The sequence below is a fragment of the Epargyreus clarus genome, unplaced genomic scaffold, assembly GCF_041222505.1.
Source record: "Epargyreus clarus isolate Ecla_fem2 unplaced genomic scaffold, WU_Ecla_fem_2.2 ptg000005l, whole genome shotgun sequence".
Taxonomy (NCBI): Eukaryota; Metazoa; Arthropoda; class Insecta; order Lepidoptera; family Hesperiidae; genus Epargyreus; species Epargyreus clarus.
Genome location: NW_027332213.1, coordinates 15655426 through 15676368, shown reverse-complemented (window position 1 = coordinate 15676368; position 20943 = coordinate 15655426). Strand labels below are relative to the sequence as shown.

Genomic DNA, 20943 nt, shown 5'->3' with positions numbered 1-20943 from the left:
AATAAATTCTAAAAAAAATACTCTGTATGAAAAGTATAAGCCAAGATTTACTTGATGGATGACATCTTTCGGCCAAAATTTTAAATCTAAGATTCAGATTGATACGGATTACTTAAGCTTTATCGAAATCAAATTATTAAATAAATTAATTTTGCTTCAATTCTGTAGTCAACAAAGTGTGACTATAATAACAATTTTAGCATCTGCTCTGTTTCAGCTTGCACAGATAATTAATTTACTATTAAGGACCGAAAATATCCCATGCAAACGAATTTCAAATTATTTTATAAATAGACATCGTTTTTTAGACTGAAGGTAATCGATCGACACTTATGAAGTGCAGTTAAGACCATTGAGGCTCGTTAAGGCAAGTGTTCTCAATATAGATTCAATGAGATCGTTTACGCACGCAATAAGTACAAAAGTTCGCAATCACTTTAAGAACATTGTAACGATCAATTTGTAAGATATATCGATGGATACGGTTCGCGTCGTTTGGATATTTAAAAACAAATTTAACAGTAAAATTAGTTTATACTAATTTCATCCAAGAAAGATTAAATTCGGCTTTCTTGAATTTTGCAGCGGATTGAAAGATGCGGGTAATTTTTCAAAACCATAATTAGGCATTATACTTTAGCGTCTAAAAAAACTTCAATATAAAACCTGTAAGCCTTAATAGGTCAATGTAAAATTTAAACTTTTATTTTATGGTGATTTTTGTCAAAAAGACAAAAAGGTTTGGAGAGAAAGGTTTATTTATCTTTCAAGCCTAGATTGGAACTTAATAATGCCTCAGATGAGGAAACAAAATCCAGCAATGCTTAACAATACTGTTATAACAGAGATGGATATGGCGGTGGTGCCTGTCGATACGCAAGAAGGTTTCTACCAACCACAAGAATGTTACTAAGTAGGGACGGTTTAAAAATCTCAGTAAAGGAAACCCTCCAAAGTATACTTGTCTTGTTGTCATTATCCAGCATAAAAAAACATACCATTCAGTAAATATGGCAAACTAAAATAACCCTGACTTTGTAAACAATGATAAACACTAGAGAATTAGTGTGGTATCCAGATTAACCTTCACACTGCGATAATCCCAACACGTGCTGTGGTCAGAACATTTTACAACTAACTCCATAATTCTACCCACTATACGCTTTACTGTCTTTCTAAAACACTTTAGCCATAAGTGGCCAGACACACAAGGAAACAGTGGCCATTGATGCAGTTATAAATGTTTTGAACGATTTGCCTGTTTGGTTGTTGATTTTCAAGCGTAGATAGTGGTCTGATATAAGGGACCGAAGGCTTGATTAATTAACCCGATTGAATTCGAATATTATTTAAGCTCCATATGCATTACCCCTGAGGATTAAGTAAGAAGTTTCGTATAAGTGCCTCTGAATGTAATCTCAACCCAACCTTTAAATCAGCACACAGCGATCCTTATTGCTTGCTCAAAGCAGACATATTAGTGGTGAACTGTAACTTTGGTAGATGGAAACACTATAGCCCGAAGGCAAACTCCGAAGAGTTTAACAAATTACGTAAATGGGTCAATATGATAAACAGTAATAGCTTAACACACTATAATAATATAAAAAGACATACGAAAATCAAATTCAACTGTCAGCATTTAAATTGTAAGGATCGACATAGATGAAGATGCAACTAGATATAAAGAAGTCCTTAGCAAGTAAATACGTATACATCAGCATATCGTACGTCGTCCGTGCGTAAATATCAATATAGTTGACCGTAAATTTGGGCTTCGAGGCCAGGGCTAGCAAACATGGCGGTAAGCGATTGCGACCCCCAGGCGCCTCCAATTAATTGGATTGGCCGCAAATCTCGTTAGCCCGCGGTTGGGCGCTGCTAAACCTAATAGTCTGGAAGTGTGGATTTGAAAATTTTACCCTGCTTACTTATTTGAATTTTATAAGCTGTTTATATTTTAGAAGTAGCGAGCGATGTAGTTGGTAAATTGCAACTGCCGTCTATGGACAATTATACAACCCCAGATAGGTTAACAGTTCTAACTAGGGTGGGCCGTAGATGTATACGTCGCCATCCATGAGGGCTAAGTTGAAGCGCCTTGTATTATTACCCTCAATTATCTACCCTTTAAACCAGAACGCACCAGCAGCTCTTAGCATTATTGTAAATGAGCAAAAAAATATGAAAATACATATTATATATTAAAAAGATGCGAATATAAATAAAATATATAGAAAGATACATTTTATAACTACCGTACAAAAGCCCTGATCGTAATCTTCAATATCATCTTTTGACGCCTCGAAGATGCATGTAAATAATCTATAGTATTTTCTTATTGCCCACATTTTAAATAGACTGAAACTCGCGAAATTATGATAAAAATCTTGCAGATAAAACGCACAATCAAAATAAAAAGTTTAATGTTTAAAAAGTATTTGGAAAAACAAAACATTTGGAAATGAACATTCGGTAAGAGCATTCTCGAGCGTCATATCTGAAGAGTTTATGCTATTTATAGCGAGCACATGCTGTTTGTTTTCGTCGCGAAGACTTTGAACTGTGCGCATACAAAGTCCAAGTTTTCTTTGTGCCAGAAAATCTTCATCAGGTATTTGTAAATTATTTAGCGATGGGGACGCTGAATTAACTCATATTTTTATACTCACTCATTAACTTTTTAATACTCACGTTACTGAATATTTCTTCTTCCAAAACTAATATGAATTGTATTATTTGAACTTTATTTTCTTTCTTCCTTTCTTTTCTATTCAGAAATCACAACACAGAAGCTATCGGCCAATTAATAAGCGAAACTTTTCGGAAAATCCAGAAAACGTGATATTTCCTGACTGAACTTTCCTTTGTCATTTTATCTTCTGTCTCCCCTGGTAATTTTACTGGACATTACTTAGCGCTGAATCCAAACAGCTGTTCAGAAAAACAGAAATATGTACGTACGTCACACAGAATTCTCCATGGATCGAAGCTCGTAAACCAAGATGGATCATAAACGGGGTTTAATGACTCGCCGTCATAAACAACTTCACGGACTCTTGATAGATATAAAAGATAATGATCGTTTAAAAGATATCATTTCATATCTGGAGCTTGAAAATTGGGACATAAAAATGATTTATTGATGTTAAATAAGTTATGATTCGGGCATCGATCCATCTGTGGGATGTATTAAAGATTTTAATGATTAGTTGTCCTATTAATGCATATATTTTTTAAATAAATAAGTACTGAGACTCATACGAAGTGACTCATTATAATCTGTGCCTGAGAGTTCTGTTTAATCTTTCCAACAAATAAGAATAGGATTATAATTATTTTAATTACAAATAGGCTATGACGACTCTCATAGAGGAGCGGTAGCCATGTGTGACGTGCGGAGGAGTCGATTCCCGAACAGGCAAAAAACTTAATACCTAATCTCAGATTTCAGTGTAATAGGAATCCCATTATCATGTATGTAGAAAACATCATATATGATAAAATGCATGTTGTAATAGACTATTGTAAGGGTATGTTTTTGTTACAACACTTTTTAATTATTTTATGTTAATGACAGTCTATTTAATAGCTGGTAAGTACCAATGTTGCGGAAAACTATATAAAACGAAATATAGTTACGAATATTATATTGTTTAGAAAATAAGATGGATTGTCATATACAATAAGAATATAGCTGTTATTGAATCTTTTATTATATAAAAATGTATTTCAGGAATAATCAGCCTGTAGTCTGTACTATGTTAAGATAATGTCTTTATTTTTTACATAACATAGTTGTAAAGAAACAGTCTGGAACATTCGGCGTACTCTCCAACCTTGCATTGACCGTAAAACAACAAAACCCGGTAATTACACTATTACTTACGTGCGTAACTCAGAAGCTAATCACACGAGAAATAATTCCGTTGTTTATAAATATACGAATACATCACACCTGTACCCTTACCATGAGTTTTCGAAACATCCTACAATTTTACGTTACGTTTACTCAATTCAATATTCTGTTCCGTTTGCTTCAATAGACTGAGTAAACGTAACAATGAGTTCTCATGTCCTTGTCTGCCTTACATATTCGCAAAAAAGAGAGACAAAACATAAAGCGTCATTTTGTCAATTTAGACATTTAATGTTACGTTACTGACACTATAGTTCTGATACAATCCGCTAGGGGCGCTGATTGGAAATTGTATGGGCAAATACGTAAACAAATACCAAAACAGTCATATTTGTCAGAACCTAAAACCTCGTGGTAAGGGTATACTGTACCTATACTATTGAAACAGCATTGAAAAACACTGCTGCGTTTTGCTTTGAAGGGTTTGATGAGGGAAAGTACCTAAATTACACGAGGCCACTGTCACTGACTTCTAGTGGAATTTCATCCTACCTGAGGTTGATTATAAATTTCGGTAGAAGGTATAATAGCCATTTTCTATCAGATGGACAGCTCGTTTGCTATTTGTGTTATACAAAAAGGGTACGTGTACAATTGACTTATTTATCTAGCATTTCTTGACTTTTGTCTCTTATTTGAAAAAACAATACTTGAGTCCAATTGTTTCTTTTCCATTATATTATAAATATTTTATTGATAGATATTGAGTAGAAGGATTATCATTTTGATAATATCTTAAAAAGCACCCCACGCTTTTTTTACAATAAAAAATATTTTTATCTTATTTAGACTATTCTTAATTCAAATTTTAAAAACATTATTTTCTATTTTTTAGTTGGATTTTCTATAAAAAGTGTATTTTTTTAGTTTTTTTAAACTATTATTTATTTTTCATTTTTTGGTCGAATTTTTTATAAAAGCGTATTTTTTAGTTTTTTTTAACTATTATTTATTTTTCATTTTTTAGTGATTATTTTAGCGATTATTTTAACGATTATTACGTAGCGTATTATCAAGTTTATCTTTCGAATCAGCATCAGCACCTTTGCTTAGCAGTGCAAAAATGAATATTGGGTCTTTGTTTAACGCAGCTGTATGAAGTGGTGTTTTACATTGGTGTTTATTTTTATTGTTAACGTGAAAATCCCAGAGGAGTTGTTGAATGACATCCGAATTGCCAATGCTAACTGCTTTCTTTCATAATTTATACCATATCCCAGGTCCTCTATCTTGGATAAAAGTAATCACGGAAAAAGGATGATAGAGCATCTTTTAAAAACAGGCGCTGATGGCAATACTCAAGAGAAAAACGGTCAACTGCTTTTCATCTAGCCATTTCAAAAGGACGTCGTCCAATCATCGATTTAATATTACAGCATGATGATGTTAATATCAAAAATAATTCTAGAATTTCTTCTCTTTGTGTTGCTGCTGCCTGCAGAGATTTTAAGACTGTTAGTAGTTTAATTAATTTTACAGCTCGAGTTAATAATATAAGTTGTGACTATGACGATGAGCTGAAATCATATATGCCTTTACATTTGGCAGCAAGAAATGGGAACAATGAAATAGTGGAAATCTTGTTAAAGGAAGGTGCAGATGTTGAAGTGCTGAATGAATAAGGATGATGAGACACCGCTTCATGATGCTATTAACAACGGACGCGTCGAAGTTGAGGTCAGGTCAGGTCAGGTCAGGTCAAGTCAGGTCAGGTCAGGTCAAGGTCAGGTCAGGTCAGGTCAGGTCAGGTCATGTCATGTCAGGTCAGGTCAGGTCAAGGTCAGGTCAAGGTCAGGTCAGGTCAGGTCAGGTCAGGTCAGGTCAGGTCAGGTCAGGTTAGGTTAGGTGATGGGCGCGCCTGGTAGATTCCTTTATTGGTCTTAACGCAGACCTTCCGGATCTCAGGAAAACAAAAATCGCTGATCCTGATTATCCTAGTAAGGATAACGGGTCAGAATGTTTAAAATATTGAATTGTCATCGGTCCTTAATAAGTATGCCAAATTTCAAGTTAATCCGACGTTTTGAAGAGGGTTAAAATCATGTTCAAAGATTCCGTTACATACTAACATACATACGTCTGAAGCTAATAAAAGCGTATTAATAAAAAGGGTACGTGTACAATTGACTTATTTATCTAGCATTTCTTGACTTTTGTCTCTAATTTGAAAAAACAATACTTGAGTCCAATTGTTTCTTTTCCATTAGGACACACGCGATCCTTGCTCAATCTCCAAACCAACTCCAGGGCCCTCAACCTTACGGGGGCACCGAATAGCCAAAAAAATCTGATGAATATATTATTAAAAATAGATTAGCTTAGAACATCATTTGTGTATAATGAAAATAAGTATAAGTATCATGACAATAAAGTTTATTCGATTCTTAAAATACAAACTTAATTCTACTACGAGTAACATTGTAGACCACTTTGCTTGTTATGAAATATTTAGTACGAAAATAATAATAACATAGTTGAGTTTTTATTTTTTCATTACTTTCCAACTACACTAGCACCCAAGACAACCCTGTTTAAGGCAAAAGGCAACAACTCTGAAAGTGGAAGGTGGTAGTATCTACTCTTTGTGGTTCGACTCCGGCGGCACCACCGCCACACCTGTTTCTACCTAATAACAGCAGTGTTAAGCGCTGCTGTGTTCCGTTTTGAAGGGTGTGGTAAGGGAAACAGACTTTTCCGAGACGTTCCAGCTAGTCCTCAGGGGTAGCGGCGCGTCTGTGGCCGACCTCAGGTAGGAATATCTAGTCCTATCCGGGGTTGATTACAGATGTCCATGGGCGGCAGTTGTCCATGTCCATGCTACACCTATATTATAAAAAAAACTGTAATAGTTTTGTTTCGCGTTCAATCGTGTTACAGTTGCCTATAGTATTTTTAGTCCATTGTAATGTTATAATTACCACCGTGTAATAAAGTAGTGGCGCGCTAGGTCGGTGGTGACGACTATCGTGGTCTGTTGGCACTAATTCAAAGATTTGGAGCCGCGGGCTCAAGTTGCGAACGGAGGCGGGGCGTGAATGAATTTGATAATTATTACATCATCTATTTATTTTCATGTTATAATATTGATAGAATTGTTCAAGGAGAGACTTCTTGTGATAGAAGTAGCAAACGTAGCTTCTATTCCACCTTTGGTATGTGGGTACTGCCGCCGATGCATAAAATCAACCCTAGATAACATTACATTTCTATATGATGTTGGTCACATATGTGTTGCTCCCACGAAGAACTAAGTCTGAATGCCTGTGATAAGTATATCTACCTTACCACATCGTTAAACCAGAAAATAGCAACGCTTAACACTGTTGTTATGTGGCAGAAATAGGCTTGGCTGTGGTGCCTTGAGACACTTAGACGAGGCGGTCTAACTTAATCCTCATGAGTAGCAAGGCACTTGTGGCTGAAACCAAGAAGGACCCTAATTCTATATTGGGTTTATTCTAGATATACATGGGCGACAGTGGCCATACCATCAAGTAGACTGCAGTCTGGTTTTTACTTCTTCATTATATAAACAAACAAAAAATATGTAATCAACATTAGTATCCGCAAGAGCCTGTCATTTGGCCCATTTGGGGCAAGCTGTTTGTAAATAAGCCCGGCTGACATCGTCCCAGGGTATAAATAGTTGCAGATAGATTTTATTGTGAAGCAGTGATTGCCTAGTGGTTTTAAATTATATGTATCAAAATAAAGGGGTCCGAGGTTCAAACCCCGAACACGCAATTACACTGTTTACTATGTATTTATTTAAACTTACGAGTATTTTCTTGACTCCTGTTAGAAATTATCCGACAAGAAAAACATCGTGACGTACCCTACAATCATAGATTAATATGCCTACAATGTAAAAAAGTTCTCAAAGGTGTATGAAGTCTACTAATCTGCATTAGACCAGCGCGGTGGAGTATAGCTTAAAATCCTCTAATTTTGAGACTAGCTCCTTGCCTAGTACAACCTAATGTCAGCATAGTGAAACTACAGATTAATAAAAATATCTGAGTGAAACCAAAACACTGTCCTATATTTTGTAATATATTTGTACCAAAGTATAAAATAAAATTTATAATAAAAACCTTCCCACATAATTTTAACGAAAACGACTACCAGAAATACATACGATCTCTTAAAAGTTGCGTAAATAGCTGTAATTTTCCTACACACATCATTTTTTAATTTGGAAACATTGCCAGTAAATTGGTCAACACTTCTGATCCACAATTGCTAGTATTAAACTGAAACTGGGGTCATTGACCGCCTCCAACACCCACCACTTGGCGATAAGCACAAGGAAATTTACGAAATACGAAATTGTAATACAAACACAAAGTTAACAAAGAAAGAAAGAAAATTCAATACATAAATAGATATCAGGTAATTGACATTTATTGTTTTTTTTTTGTTGATGCAGTTATAATCTGTGTAAATTCAGGATTTAATGTAAATTGGCGACTATTGTCTCATTCACATATGGGGAATGCACGACAGACATATAGAAATCAAGCATTTTTGAGCACTATCTTTATTGAAACGAGTTATACCAAGATTAGGAGCCTCAAGGTTTTCCCTCTCCAACTCAAAAATGTCCTCACGACGGCACATCACAATATCAGCCTGTCCTAATATTGTGATGTTTATTGTAACAATGTGACTATTTGTACAGGTACTGGACTAATAAATTATATTTATTCGTACATTTATTCAATTTTTTTTTCTTTAAACAATGTGACAAATATTATTTTTTTTTAAATATATTTATTCGCACATTTATTCAATTGGTTAGGTTAGGTTAGGTTTTTTTTTTTTTTTAATATATTTATTCGTACATTTATTCAATTGGTTAGGTTAGGTTAGGTTTTTTTTTTTTTTATTATATTTATTCGTACATTTATTCAATTGGTTAGGTTAGGTTAGGTTAGATTAGGTTTTTTTTTTTTTTAAATTGATTTCGAACGGGCTGATGGCGATCGACGTCATTTATTGATGTTAAGAGCTTAGTTTGTAAAATCGATCGGTAGAGCCGTTTAAAAGTTATTAAAAAAAAACATTTCAAAAAAAATTTTTTTGTAGTTTTTTTGACATTTTTTTTCTCAAAATCTACCGGTTCGAATCGGATAATAATAAATTGTTTGTCCAGTACCCGTATTAATAATTATAAATTATTCGTACGGTAACCGTATTAATAGACTCAGCCTTATTGTAATGTATGTCTCAACTAATTTTGATAGAACTTTTACGTAAATGAAAAGTCCTGAATAGGATATGTTTTCTTACTTTTTATCCCTAAAATATTTAAGAATTTTAAGTGAACATTGAAAATCCATATCCATAATTTATATATGAGATCTACTTGAATAATCAAATGAATAAAGATAAAAGCTACAATTTAGGTATTTTGGAGCTTGGAGTATAATAAGCATTACATATAAATAAGTAGCTTAAGAAAAAGACATATTAAAAGTACATTTTTGAAATATTTTTAAGAATAAAAGAAAAAGAGTCCCTGGGCGGACATGTAAATTTGGATTTTTTTTAACTATTTTTTCTTTCAAACTTGTATACCGCACATTATCTGGATCTAGGTTACATTTCAAGTCTTCAGTGTTAGGGAATCCCAGATGTTCTAATCTCGTATAGAAATAAAACAGATAACAATCAGTGTGTGTGTTACAGATTTTTTGTGTCGATCTGAACATTGTTTTGTTACAAAAATCCGTAAAGCGCGAACTAAACGATGGAATTAGTGTTCCGTATATATTATATGCATTCATATATATCTATTTCATTTTTTACTCCACTATGGAGAGTAATGTTTGTAGGTGGTGGAATGTGGTGGATGGAAACAACATCACCACACCTATTTATGCCTTATAACTGCAGTGTCAAGCACTGCTGTGCATTAATATAAGGGAGACATACTTTCACACGGCATTTCAATTTAGTCCTCAGAGGTAGCAACGCATCTGTGGCTGAATTCAGGAAAGACTTCTAAACAATCTGGGATTGATTACAGATGTCCATATACGGCAAAGTTCCCTTACCATCGGGTTGACTACATACTCGTTCTATATTATAAAAAGACTAGCTGACCCGGAAAACGTTGTGTTGCCATATAACTAAAAAAAATGTTAAGGGTGAACAACCTTTATCACTTAGGGGTAAGAAAAATAGATAGTAGCCGATTCTCAGACCTACAGCTGCATATATAATTTGGTGAAAATCGGTAAAGCCGTTTTGGAGGAGTACGGTAACTAACATTGTGACACGAGAATTTTATATATAAGATTAAGTTACGGAACCCTCCTCGTAATGAAATCATAATAGCGTTAACTGTAAACATTATTGTACGAGATTGAGACTAAGCAGGTCGCTAATTAAGAATTAACGATGTTCGGAAATAAATATTTAGAGAACGCGATCGTGTCGGCAATGCCAGGTAAATAACACTGGTATACCTGCCTACTGTAAAAATAGATTTGGATGTTACATTTTGTTACAGATAGATTCTTTGATTTTCGCTTTGATTAATATTTTGGAGAAGTTGACATAAGTTTTTTGGACTTGGTGAATGGGGGTTGTTGTTAGAAATAAGGGTGGCGAGATGAGCTTAGAGGAGGAAAAAATAAAAAAAAACATTCTAAAATTAATATCGTTCATCGAAACAGACAAAATGATATATGATATAATTATAAATGAATCAACGTATGTAATTTATAATATTTTTATTATCTATTTCTAATTATTTCGCTATAGGTATATAGAAAGAAAATGTAAAAGGGTGTAAAAAGATGGTTTTATGTACTGGTAACTATATATTAATTAGAGATAACATTCAAATGAAATGAAAGACACTTAATGTTTTTATGACAGAGATTAAATACCTAGCAATTTCGAATATTTTTTTCAATACCAACATACAATACATGTATGTTATTAGAAGCACTATTAGCAACCCCATCAAGTCCTTTATTACCCCATCACACGAAGGGGTGCACTTTCCACGACATCGATAAGCGAGAACGGGTTTTCCGTGCCCTCCAGGGAATTTCCCATTGCATCATGTTTGTTTTTTGAAATTTGAATTCCCCGTCTACGAACACTATGCTAGATAATTTTGGTACAGTCTTTATAACCGACTGCAAAAAATGGATTAGGTTTAATTTATGGGGATACTAGTTTTTGCTCGCGGCTTCGCCCGCGTTTAAAAGAAATTAATATGACATACTAACATACATAAAACTAAAAATTGGTACTTTCATTGGAAGGAAAGTGGCGCCATCTGGCGAAAATTGGTCGTACAAACTCTAAAACCTTCGTGGGCTCATGGACAATAACTTTCTTTGCTAAAGATCATCACTTGATCAAATACATAGTTTACGATTCAATCCTTACTAATATGAATTAAAATAATCGACTGTTTGGTCCAAAAGATCGATTCGATCGAAGATTCTCCGATTAATCGATTTTAGATCGCCATCCCTAGTTCCCGTGGGATTTCCGGGATAAAAACTATTATTTGTCCTTTCTCGGGTCTCAGACTATCTTTGTACAAAATTTCATTAAAATCGGTTCAATGGTTTAAGCGTGAAGAAGAGACAAACAGACAGACAGACAGAATTACTTTCGGATTTATAATATTAAAGTAAGGATATGGATTTTTGTTTTTAAAATGTAATGTGGAAGTAGCAAACAAGTATACAGTCTCCTAATCAGCAGGACATCTATAATCAATCCCTATCTATCTCTTATACCCCTAAAGACTAAGTTGGAACACATTGTACGAGCGTCTCTTCGTCACATCCTTCAAACCAGATCGTGGCAGAAACAGATAAGGCTGCTTCATGGTGAAAACGGAAAGGTTAGATTGTTCTAAAATTAGTCATCATGCTCGGTTGTGCATATCTGTGACTTTAATAAATGACCATTTTCGCTGGGAGGAAATTGTGGTCATACCCAGATCTGTTGGTCCTTAACGCCTTAGTTTAGTACGTTTTGAAAGGTGACTTGATGATATTAAGAAGAACAAGAAGGAAACCAGTCAATTCAAACGAACGAGGCTCTGTTCTGAACTCCTCACCAGATATTTGCCACAGTACAGGCTTATCATTAAGTCAATTATTAACTCCCGATTAGTTCGTGGGCAGACCAGTCAATGCCATTACCGTGGCTTTTAGCTAACGAAGGGCGGGGCTGTGACGTCACAAGGTTAGACCAACAAGGGCAGGGTGCAGGCAAACCTCGGATAAACACGTATGCACGTGGTGATCACGTGGTGTTGTAGTAGTGTAGGACATTGTGTATTATTACGTCACAAAAAATAAGTTTGTGTGACGTCATATTTTGAAGGTGGTAGAACCCTGTGGTTCGGCACCGGCGGCACCACCGCCACCGCAGTTGGAAGGGTGTGGTAAGGGAGACATACCTTTCTGAGACGTTACAGCTTAGTCCGCAGGGGTAGGGACGCACCTACGAGTCCTACGACCGACTCCAGGTAGGAATATCTAATCCTATCTGGGGTTGATTACAGTTGTCCATGCCACTTACTTACTTTAGGTGCAACTTACTTTAGGTGGACTGCATGCTCGTCTGCTAAAAAAATGTATTGTAAATTTGGTAGATCAAATTTCAATGTTAGCTTTACTGTAGTTGTAGTAAGTGTGTAGTCATGACATTGTATCCATTATAAACGTCACAAATATTATGTTTGTGTCTGCGCTTACATTTGACATAGTTTGTATGTAGTGTTTTAGCAGATAAAGTACTAAGTACATTTAGGTAAGAAAAAGTCATTTAAAGCGTTTTGGGGACCATGTACTAAATCAAAATTTTATTTCAATAATTATTTATTGAAAAAATATTTAAGGAATAGCTGCTAAATTTCTTCTTAATGGTTTGAACAGAATGAGACAGACGCAACAAGGCCACCGCTAATTAATTTCTATCAAGTTGTATAAATACAAAACAAAACCATTTCGTTTGTTTGTTAATTGACGCATGACAATTAAAACATTTAAATCCGAACAAATTATTGCAACAACAACAGACTATTTTCCTTTCACAAACATCTTCAAAGAAACAATAAAGTGCAAAAAACAAGAATTTGGGGCATTCTTGGATGGTATGACGTCTTGTTTTGGCGGGAAATTTATTGTTCGGTGACGTATGGCCGCCATTTGCCTTGACTTCATTTCGCGAAATTCTGTCTGGACACACATAACCTTGTAATGAGTGTGTAAACTATTCATAATAGTGTTATGTCTCTAATACCTCTAATATTTCGAAGTCATCTGTGTATTAGTTTATTAGTAAATATTTCAACGATAAAATAAATGAACATGTTGGATATGAACATGTCCTTAATCTCAAAGATGTGACTAACCTTAAAACATTATGTAGATTATTATTAAATTATTTTATTCATGACTGTTTTACTGATTTTATTATTGATAGAATTATTCTAGAGAAAATTACTTTAAGATGTATAGTCTTAATTTCAGATCTACTCATTATCCACACATGGATGATGTAACTATCCACAAATAGATATTTAACTAGATAATTATTATAAAAACAAAAACCCAACTATTTAAAATTATAGCCTATGTAGGGGAAGGGCGGGTAATTGGAGTCAGCGGGCAATCGGAATCACACGCATACCTACGAAACTACGCACCCGAAACCTAGGAACATGCCTATAACACCCCCCTCTACACCCACCGGCCCCGTCGCGAACGCCTCCCGCCAATTACCGCTGCCCATCGCTGAGAGATAGTAGTGTGTTGTTTTCGCGCGTTGTCAATGTAATATTACGTAAAAATATTATTAGAGGTGAGTGTCGTTTTTTTATGTTTACCAAATTTTGTATATTGTAGAAAGGTAGTCTGTATGTTTAAAATTGTGATAAGCGTCTTATATTACGATTCAAACTTAGGTTTTTTTTATATTGTTATTATTTTGTTGGCAGTATAGTAGCGGCTAATGAGAGTCAAGTGACCCCCATTGTCCGCAGGTGATTACCATTACCCGCAAAAGACTAATGTTAATATTTTTGTTTCTAGATGCCGAAAGTACGAGTAAGGACAACTGAAAAAGCCAACTGGTCATCCGAGGCTCTCCAAAGAGCCATACTTCTTATTGAACAAGAGGGTTATTCTATAAGAAAAGCTAGTAAATCTACTGGTATCCCATTTTCGAGCTTACAAAAAAGATACAAAAAGAAGACTATCCTAGAACCACGTCTCGGAAGATGTACAGTATTTACGCCTGAAGTAGAAGAAAAATTAGCTGATGTTATAAAAAAGATGGCTAATATATTTTATGGTTGTACCGCAACTCAAATAAGGAAAGTGGCATATGATTATGCGGAAAGTATGAATTTAAAGCATAACTTTAATAAAGTTACAAAAATGGCTGGTCGAGATTGGTTGACAGCGTTTATGGCAAGAAATAATATATCTGTGAGGAAACCAGAGGCAACCAGTATAAATCGAATAACAGCGTTCAATAAAGAGGAGGTGCAGTTATTTTTTAAGCTGTTGGAGGAAATTATGGAGAAACACAAATTTCTTCCCAAAAATATATATAATTGCGACGAAACCGGAATGACAACAGTACAGACTCCAGGGAAAATACTAGCAACAAAGGGACAGAAGAGAGTGGGGTCCATCACCAGTTGGGAGAGAGGCAAAAATATAACTTTGATGTTTGCAATGAGCGCTGCAGGTGGCTTCATCCCACCTATGTTTATTTATCCTCGCAAGAGAATGACTCCTCTACTTGAGAAGGATGGTCCATCAGGAGCACTTTATAAATGCTCCGACAATGGTTGGATAAACGAAAGTCTCTTTCTTGAGTGGCTCACACATTTTAAAAATCATGCTAAACCTTCTATGGACGAACCTGTTCTCTTGATTTTAGACAATCATGCTAGTCATTCTTCCCTATCTATCTACGAATTTTGCAAAAGCAACTATATACATATGTTATCCTTGCCACCACACACATCCCACAGAATGCAGCCTTTGGACGTGTCATTCTTTGGACCTCTTAAAACCGCATACAAAAAGGAATGTGATTTGCACATCAAAAGTCATCGCCTCGAACACATATCTCCTTATGATGTAGCTTCATTGGTGAGGAAATCATATATTACCGTTGCCTCTATTAACAAAGCAGAGTCGGGATTTAGGGCAACAGGTATTTTTCCAATAAATCCCCAAGTATTTTGTGAAGAAGATTTTATGGCTGCTGAGATTCTCCAATCTGACTCTATAGTCGTTTGCAATGAGTCTATTACGATTTCTACTTGTGACATAGAACAAGATTCAAATGTCATTCCGAGCACATCAAAACAATTAGATTTATCAGCTGTAAGTGAATCAGCGCAAGTAGTTATCTCTTCCCCGACATCACAAAACAAAGAGTCGTCTGATCCTACGTCAAATGTTCAACTTTCCGATTTTATAAAATTACCAGAGAAAACAACTGTGGCTAAAGAGAAACAGCGCCGAAAGAAGCTGCATGCTACTGTATTAACCTCAACTCCACTGAAGAAAGATTTGATAGAAAAGGAAAATAAAAAGATAAAAAAAATACAGAAAGAGCAAGAGAAAGAAAAAAAGAAATGGAAAGGTAAGGGTCAGGGGAAGAAGACTGAGGTGCAGAAGGGTGATGGTCCCCAAAGGGTAAAGAGACAGGTTCTTCAAGATTCAAACGATACATCAGACTCAGACACTAACACTAACGACTTGTGCCAGGATGACGAAAATGATGATGCAGAAGACGCAGGAAATAGATGCTTGATATGCAGTGAATTTGGACGAGACAATGAGATGTGGTACCGCTGTACCACATGTGGATTGTGGGCACACGCAGAATGCACTGGATGGGATTCTGCCGAAGGGTACGTCTGCGATATGTGTTAGTTTTACTTGATCTTCATTTCCCACAGGCTGACCACCATTGCCCCGAAGTAAGTGCAATGGGAGTCAAACCTATTTTTTTTTTAATCTTAATTTTTTCCCAAAGTTTATGTACCAAATGATTAAAACTGATCTCAATTGTTAGACAAATAAGTGTTTTTTGTTATAAAACATAAGCAATAAATATTTGATATTGAAATAAGCTTTTATTTGAAAACTTGCTTAAGTGACTCCCATTACCCTTTTCTACCCTACCTCCCACAATTTAGACGAATCAAACAACACCACATAATTATGTTAAAAGCCGATAACGCTGGAGTGAATGTCAAAAATTGAGAAAAACAGACATACGCTCGAAAAACATTATAATCAATCGATCATCAATCATTTGAAGGCGGTAGAACCGTTTGTGGTTCGACTCCGGCGGCACCACCCCCACACCTATTTCTGACTTATAACAGCAGCGTTAAGCGCTGCTGTGTTCTGGTTTGAACGGTGTGGTAAGGGAGACTTACTTTTCCGAGGCGTTACAGCTGAGTCCTCAGGAGTAGCGGCGCATCTGTGGCCGACTCCAGGTAAGAATATCTAATCCTATCTGGGGTTGATTACAGATGTCCATGGGCGGCAGTAGCCACTTACCATCAGGTGGACTGCATGTTCATCTGCTACTCCTATATCATATAAAAAAAACTTATTAAAAACCACTTTAAAGATTCTTACTATATCTGAAAAACTATATTTTAAACATAGATTAGTAAAGATTACTCGCTCCTAAAGAAAATGTAACCTTTTGACAATAATTGACACTGTCATCTATTTTCGTGTTTGAAAAATATATAAAAATTATAATCATTACGAATCTAGATCATTTACGAATGAAACGATACTTCTTCGCACTTTTTCTTAGATTTCGTGTCTTAACTGCGCATGTCGGCATTGTTCCGCGTAAATTACACCATGACATCGTTTAAGTCATTTAGGTCATCATTTAAGTCATTTAATGGCTTCCTTCAATTAGAAGGCGGTGAGATATCTATACTTATATATGACTTTAAATTAATAAATTAAGTAAGAGTTCTCATTTGCAAATATATATAACCTACCTATAATAGTTAATAATATTCAGTCCAATACTTTTATTCTTACTTCGTACTAGTAAGCGACCATACATTTCAACGACGAACTTTATAAATCAAAAAATAAAATATCTACATAATTAGGCCCTAACGAGGAAGTTGGAATGAGATCTTCCTTATTATAAATGTCCATGCCGTGCCATTTCTTCCATTAGCGGTTCAAACGGTCGATTGGCTAATTGAAATATAATTAATCTAATTACCATTGCATTTACAAACGGATGCAATTATTTCGAAAACGATCTGACACCAAGGAATTTTGATAACTTATAACAATTATTCTGTTTTGTTTAAGTAATAAGGAAGGAATAATTCCAAGGCTTTATTGATAGTGGAATCTATTGTTCATTTCCTAACATTAATAGAATTGTGACTTTGAATGGTAATAAAAGAAAGAAATTGATATTGTTATTGAATTGAATTGATAATTTATATCTTAGGGTATATTAAATAGGCTGAGTCTATTAATACAGGTACTGTACGAACAATTTATAATTATTAATACGGTTACCGTACGAATAATTTATAATTATTAATTTATTATTATTTATTATTTATTACAAACAATTTATTATTATCCGATTCGAACCGGTAGATTTTGAGAAATCTCAAAAAAACTACAAAAAATTTTTTTTTGAAATGTTTTTTTTTTAATAACTTTTAAAAGGCTCTACCGATCGATTTTAGAAACTAAGCTCTTAACATCAAAAAATGACGTCGATCGCCATCAGCCCGTTCGAAATCAATTTAAAAAAAAAAACCTAACCTAACCTAACCTAACCTAACCAATTGAATAAATGTACGAATAAATATATTTAAAAAATACGAATAAATATAATTTATTAGTCCAGTACCTGTACAAATAGTCACATTGTATTAAATACATTTAAGTAGGTATATGAAATATAGAAATTTATGTCATAGATAAAATTGTGTAGCAAATCTAAAAGACATGAAACAAATAATTATACCGAATTTGTACAAAAGTATTATTTTCATCAACCCATCACTGTCCAACTGCTGGGCACGGGTCTCCTCTGAGAATGAGAAGGATTAGGCCATAGTCCACCGCGCTGGCCAAGTGCGTATTGGTAGACTTCACATACCTTTGAGACTTTTTTATAAATCTCTCAGGTATGCAGGTTTCCTCACGATGTTTTCCTTCACCGTTTAAGCAAGTGATAATTAATTTCTAATACGCACATAAATGTGAAAATCAGAGGTGCGTGCCTGGGATTTGAACCTCGGACCCCTCGATCGAGAGGCCGCGTTTCTTAACCACTAGGCTATCACTGCTGTTATATTATTATTATTTTATTATAAGGACGTTAGCACGTCGGATTTAGAAATAGATAACTTACCTTCAGCACTATTTAAATTTTATTTGTAGGTATTAACCTATATTTAAAACTTATCGGATTGTTACATTAATATTAGATCATTTTATGTACTTAGTTGATACGCCTTATTTAATAAATAAATGTTGCCGGAAGCATAAAAGTATGTCATATAGGGTCTTGTGCAAATTATTACAAAAAGATGTGTGTTATTAAATTTATTTCTCTCTATTCTAATATTATATATAATATTTTGATTTTGAATATAACATTATCATTTTACGTATAAATCCAATAAAGCTTAGGCATTCGTTTTTGTTTTTTTTCAGGCACATACAAAAACATAATAGTTACAATTTAGTGCTAAAATAAGTCTGAACAAAAAGACAACAATATCCTATTTTTATTTAACGATCATTTGATCTGAATAGCGAAAGTTAATAGACCTTTAACGTTTTTTCGTCTCAAGGACGACGTTTGCGTACTAGATAAGTGGATATTTAAATAATTCGCCAAGTACGAGTCGAACTCGCACATGGAGGCTTCCGTACCACAAAAGGTTCATTATATTTTACTTATTTTTATAAAATAACCATATTAAAATATGTTCTATTGTTCTTATTTGTATTTATAATAGCAGTTATAGTAGTAAACGGATTGTAAAAAATGTCAACTGTCTTCCTAGTACGGTTTAACAATTACTCGTAGATTGTAATATGCCGAAAAATGCCGGTTTGTTGTATGGAGACTCCGTTTAATATTCAACTTTATTTTATTTTTAAGTAGTATTTGTTATTATAGCGACCACCGTTATGCGACTCTGTGAAAATTTCATTTATCTATCTATTACAGTTCCAGAGATAGAGCCCTTGACAGATGGACAGACTGACAGAGAGCGAAGTATTAGTAATAGGGTTCCGTTTTTACCATTTGTGTACGGAACTCTAAAAATAGTCAATGTAGTAGAATCTATTACATTGGCTATTTTCTAGAGTATTTTCTGTTAAATATACCAATGAGTAAAAAGTATTGAGTTATAACACTTTTATTTTTTGGTTACTAGAATGAATCTAGATGCATTGGACCATAGAGTAATTAAAAGTGTAAATACCTAAAAAATATCATTTGTGTAAAGTTCCACCCTTTTATTTTTATTAAAAAAGAAATACAAAGTATTTTACTCCATATTAAGACCCTCTTTCTTTACGTAAACAGTAACGATAAAATCAAACGCACATTAAAATAAAGGATTTAACATTTCTATATAAATAAATTACTGTATTTAATTAGGGTACCCTACATAAAAGATTTTAGAAATTGAGAGTAGAAACAATTTAAATATTTATTCCCGAAAGTTTACATATAGGTTATTTCTATTGCGTAAGTAAGTTTACTTAGTAGTTAGAAATTTTAGGAATTCCGCCCCTAAGGTAAAATAAGGGTTGAAAGTTTTTATGAAACCTCCAGGGGATGTAAGTTAGAAATAGCTATAAATTAGTTGCTTTTAAATATAAAGTGTAAACTACTTCCTTACCCCTAACCCATAACCATCGCATAATAACACACAATTTTCCACGGTTTCCATTAATTCGCAGGTACCTAATGGGCACAAGGTCGGCGCACCCAGTCCACAACCACTGGATAAATTGACATAGACCTATATAAATAAACTCACCTTCATTACTTACAACGTCCGATGAACACGGTAACATAAAGCTAACCTTTACATGCGCTTAATTTGTTTAGTTTCACGCAATATGATTTTTATGATAGAAGTAACGAACGAACATGCAGTCCACGTGATAAGTGGCTACTGCCGCGCATGGACATCTGTAATTAACTCCAAATAATAGTAGAGACCAACCTGGGTTCAGTCACAGATGCTTTGCCAGTCCTAAGAACTAAGTTTGAATGCCTCGGATAAGAATGTCTCCCTTCAAACCAGAACACATCAGCACTCAGCACTGTTGTTATTAGACAAAAGTAGTTCTGGCGATTGTGTTTCCAGAGTCGAAACCTTCGGAGGTTAGGTTAGGTTACACCAATTTCTACATTATAACAAAAATTTTAGCGCTACTGTGTTTTTGTTTGAAAGGTGCAATAAAAGGGACACTCCACAACTTAGTCCTCAGATGCAGCAGCGCATTTTTGGCTGACTGTGATCCTATTTATGATTGATCGTAGATTTACACATCTCTATAAGCAACAGAAGCCGCTTACCATCAGGAAGACATCAGACTCCTTTGTTATTTAAAAAGTAAAGTTTACTCACCGGCGTGATGCAGGGCGGTCTCGAAGGGCGCGCGTTGCAGCCGCTCCTTGCTCTCTGCCAACAAACGGAAATAGATCAGACCCGCTGCCAAACTATCGCGAACTTGTTTGCTACGGATATGTGGAAAGGGAACTCGATAAACTAAATAAAATACAGAGAAAAAAATAGAGAGAAAAATATGTATAGGTAAATAAACGTTTAAAGGGAAGAGTATGCTCCGGGCTTCCCCTAATTGTGGGGAGTAGGACTCATTCCCAACATTGAGATATAAAAAATCCAATGTTCAAAAATTATATATACTAAACCAAAATTATTTCTAAAGTGAACAATACAATTATCT

General features: G+C 34.7%; 2 protein-coding genes across 2 annotated transcripts in view; one reads left to right on the top strand and one right to left on the bottom strand.

Moving 5' to 3' along the window:
* The window catches only part of LOC140742414 (synaptic vesicle glycoprotein 2C), a 45219-nt gene that overhangs the window by 7344 nt on the left and 16932 nt on the right, over nucleotides 1–20943 (bottom strand). The window contains exon 2 of the mRNA XM_073073349.1: nucleotides 20604–20657. Coding sequence (XP_072929450.1) covers nucleotides 20604–20657 — 54 coding nt within the window. The remainder of the gene's footprint in view (nucleotides 1–20603; nucleotides 20658–20943) is intronic.
* Nucleotides 13667–16098, top strand: LOC140742413 (uncharacterized). The gene is made up of 2 exons (XM_073073348.1): nucleotides 13667–13765; nucleotides 13996–16098. The coding sequence occupies exon 2, from the start codon at nucleotides 13996–13998 to the stop codon at nucleotides 15859–15861; it is 1866 nt and encodes a 621-aa protein (XP_072929449.1). The 5' UTR covers nucleotides 13667–13765; the 3' UTR covers nucleotides 15862–16098.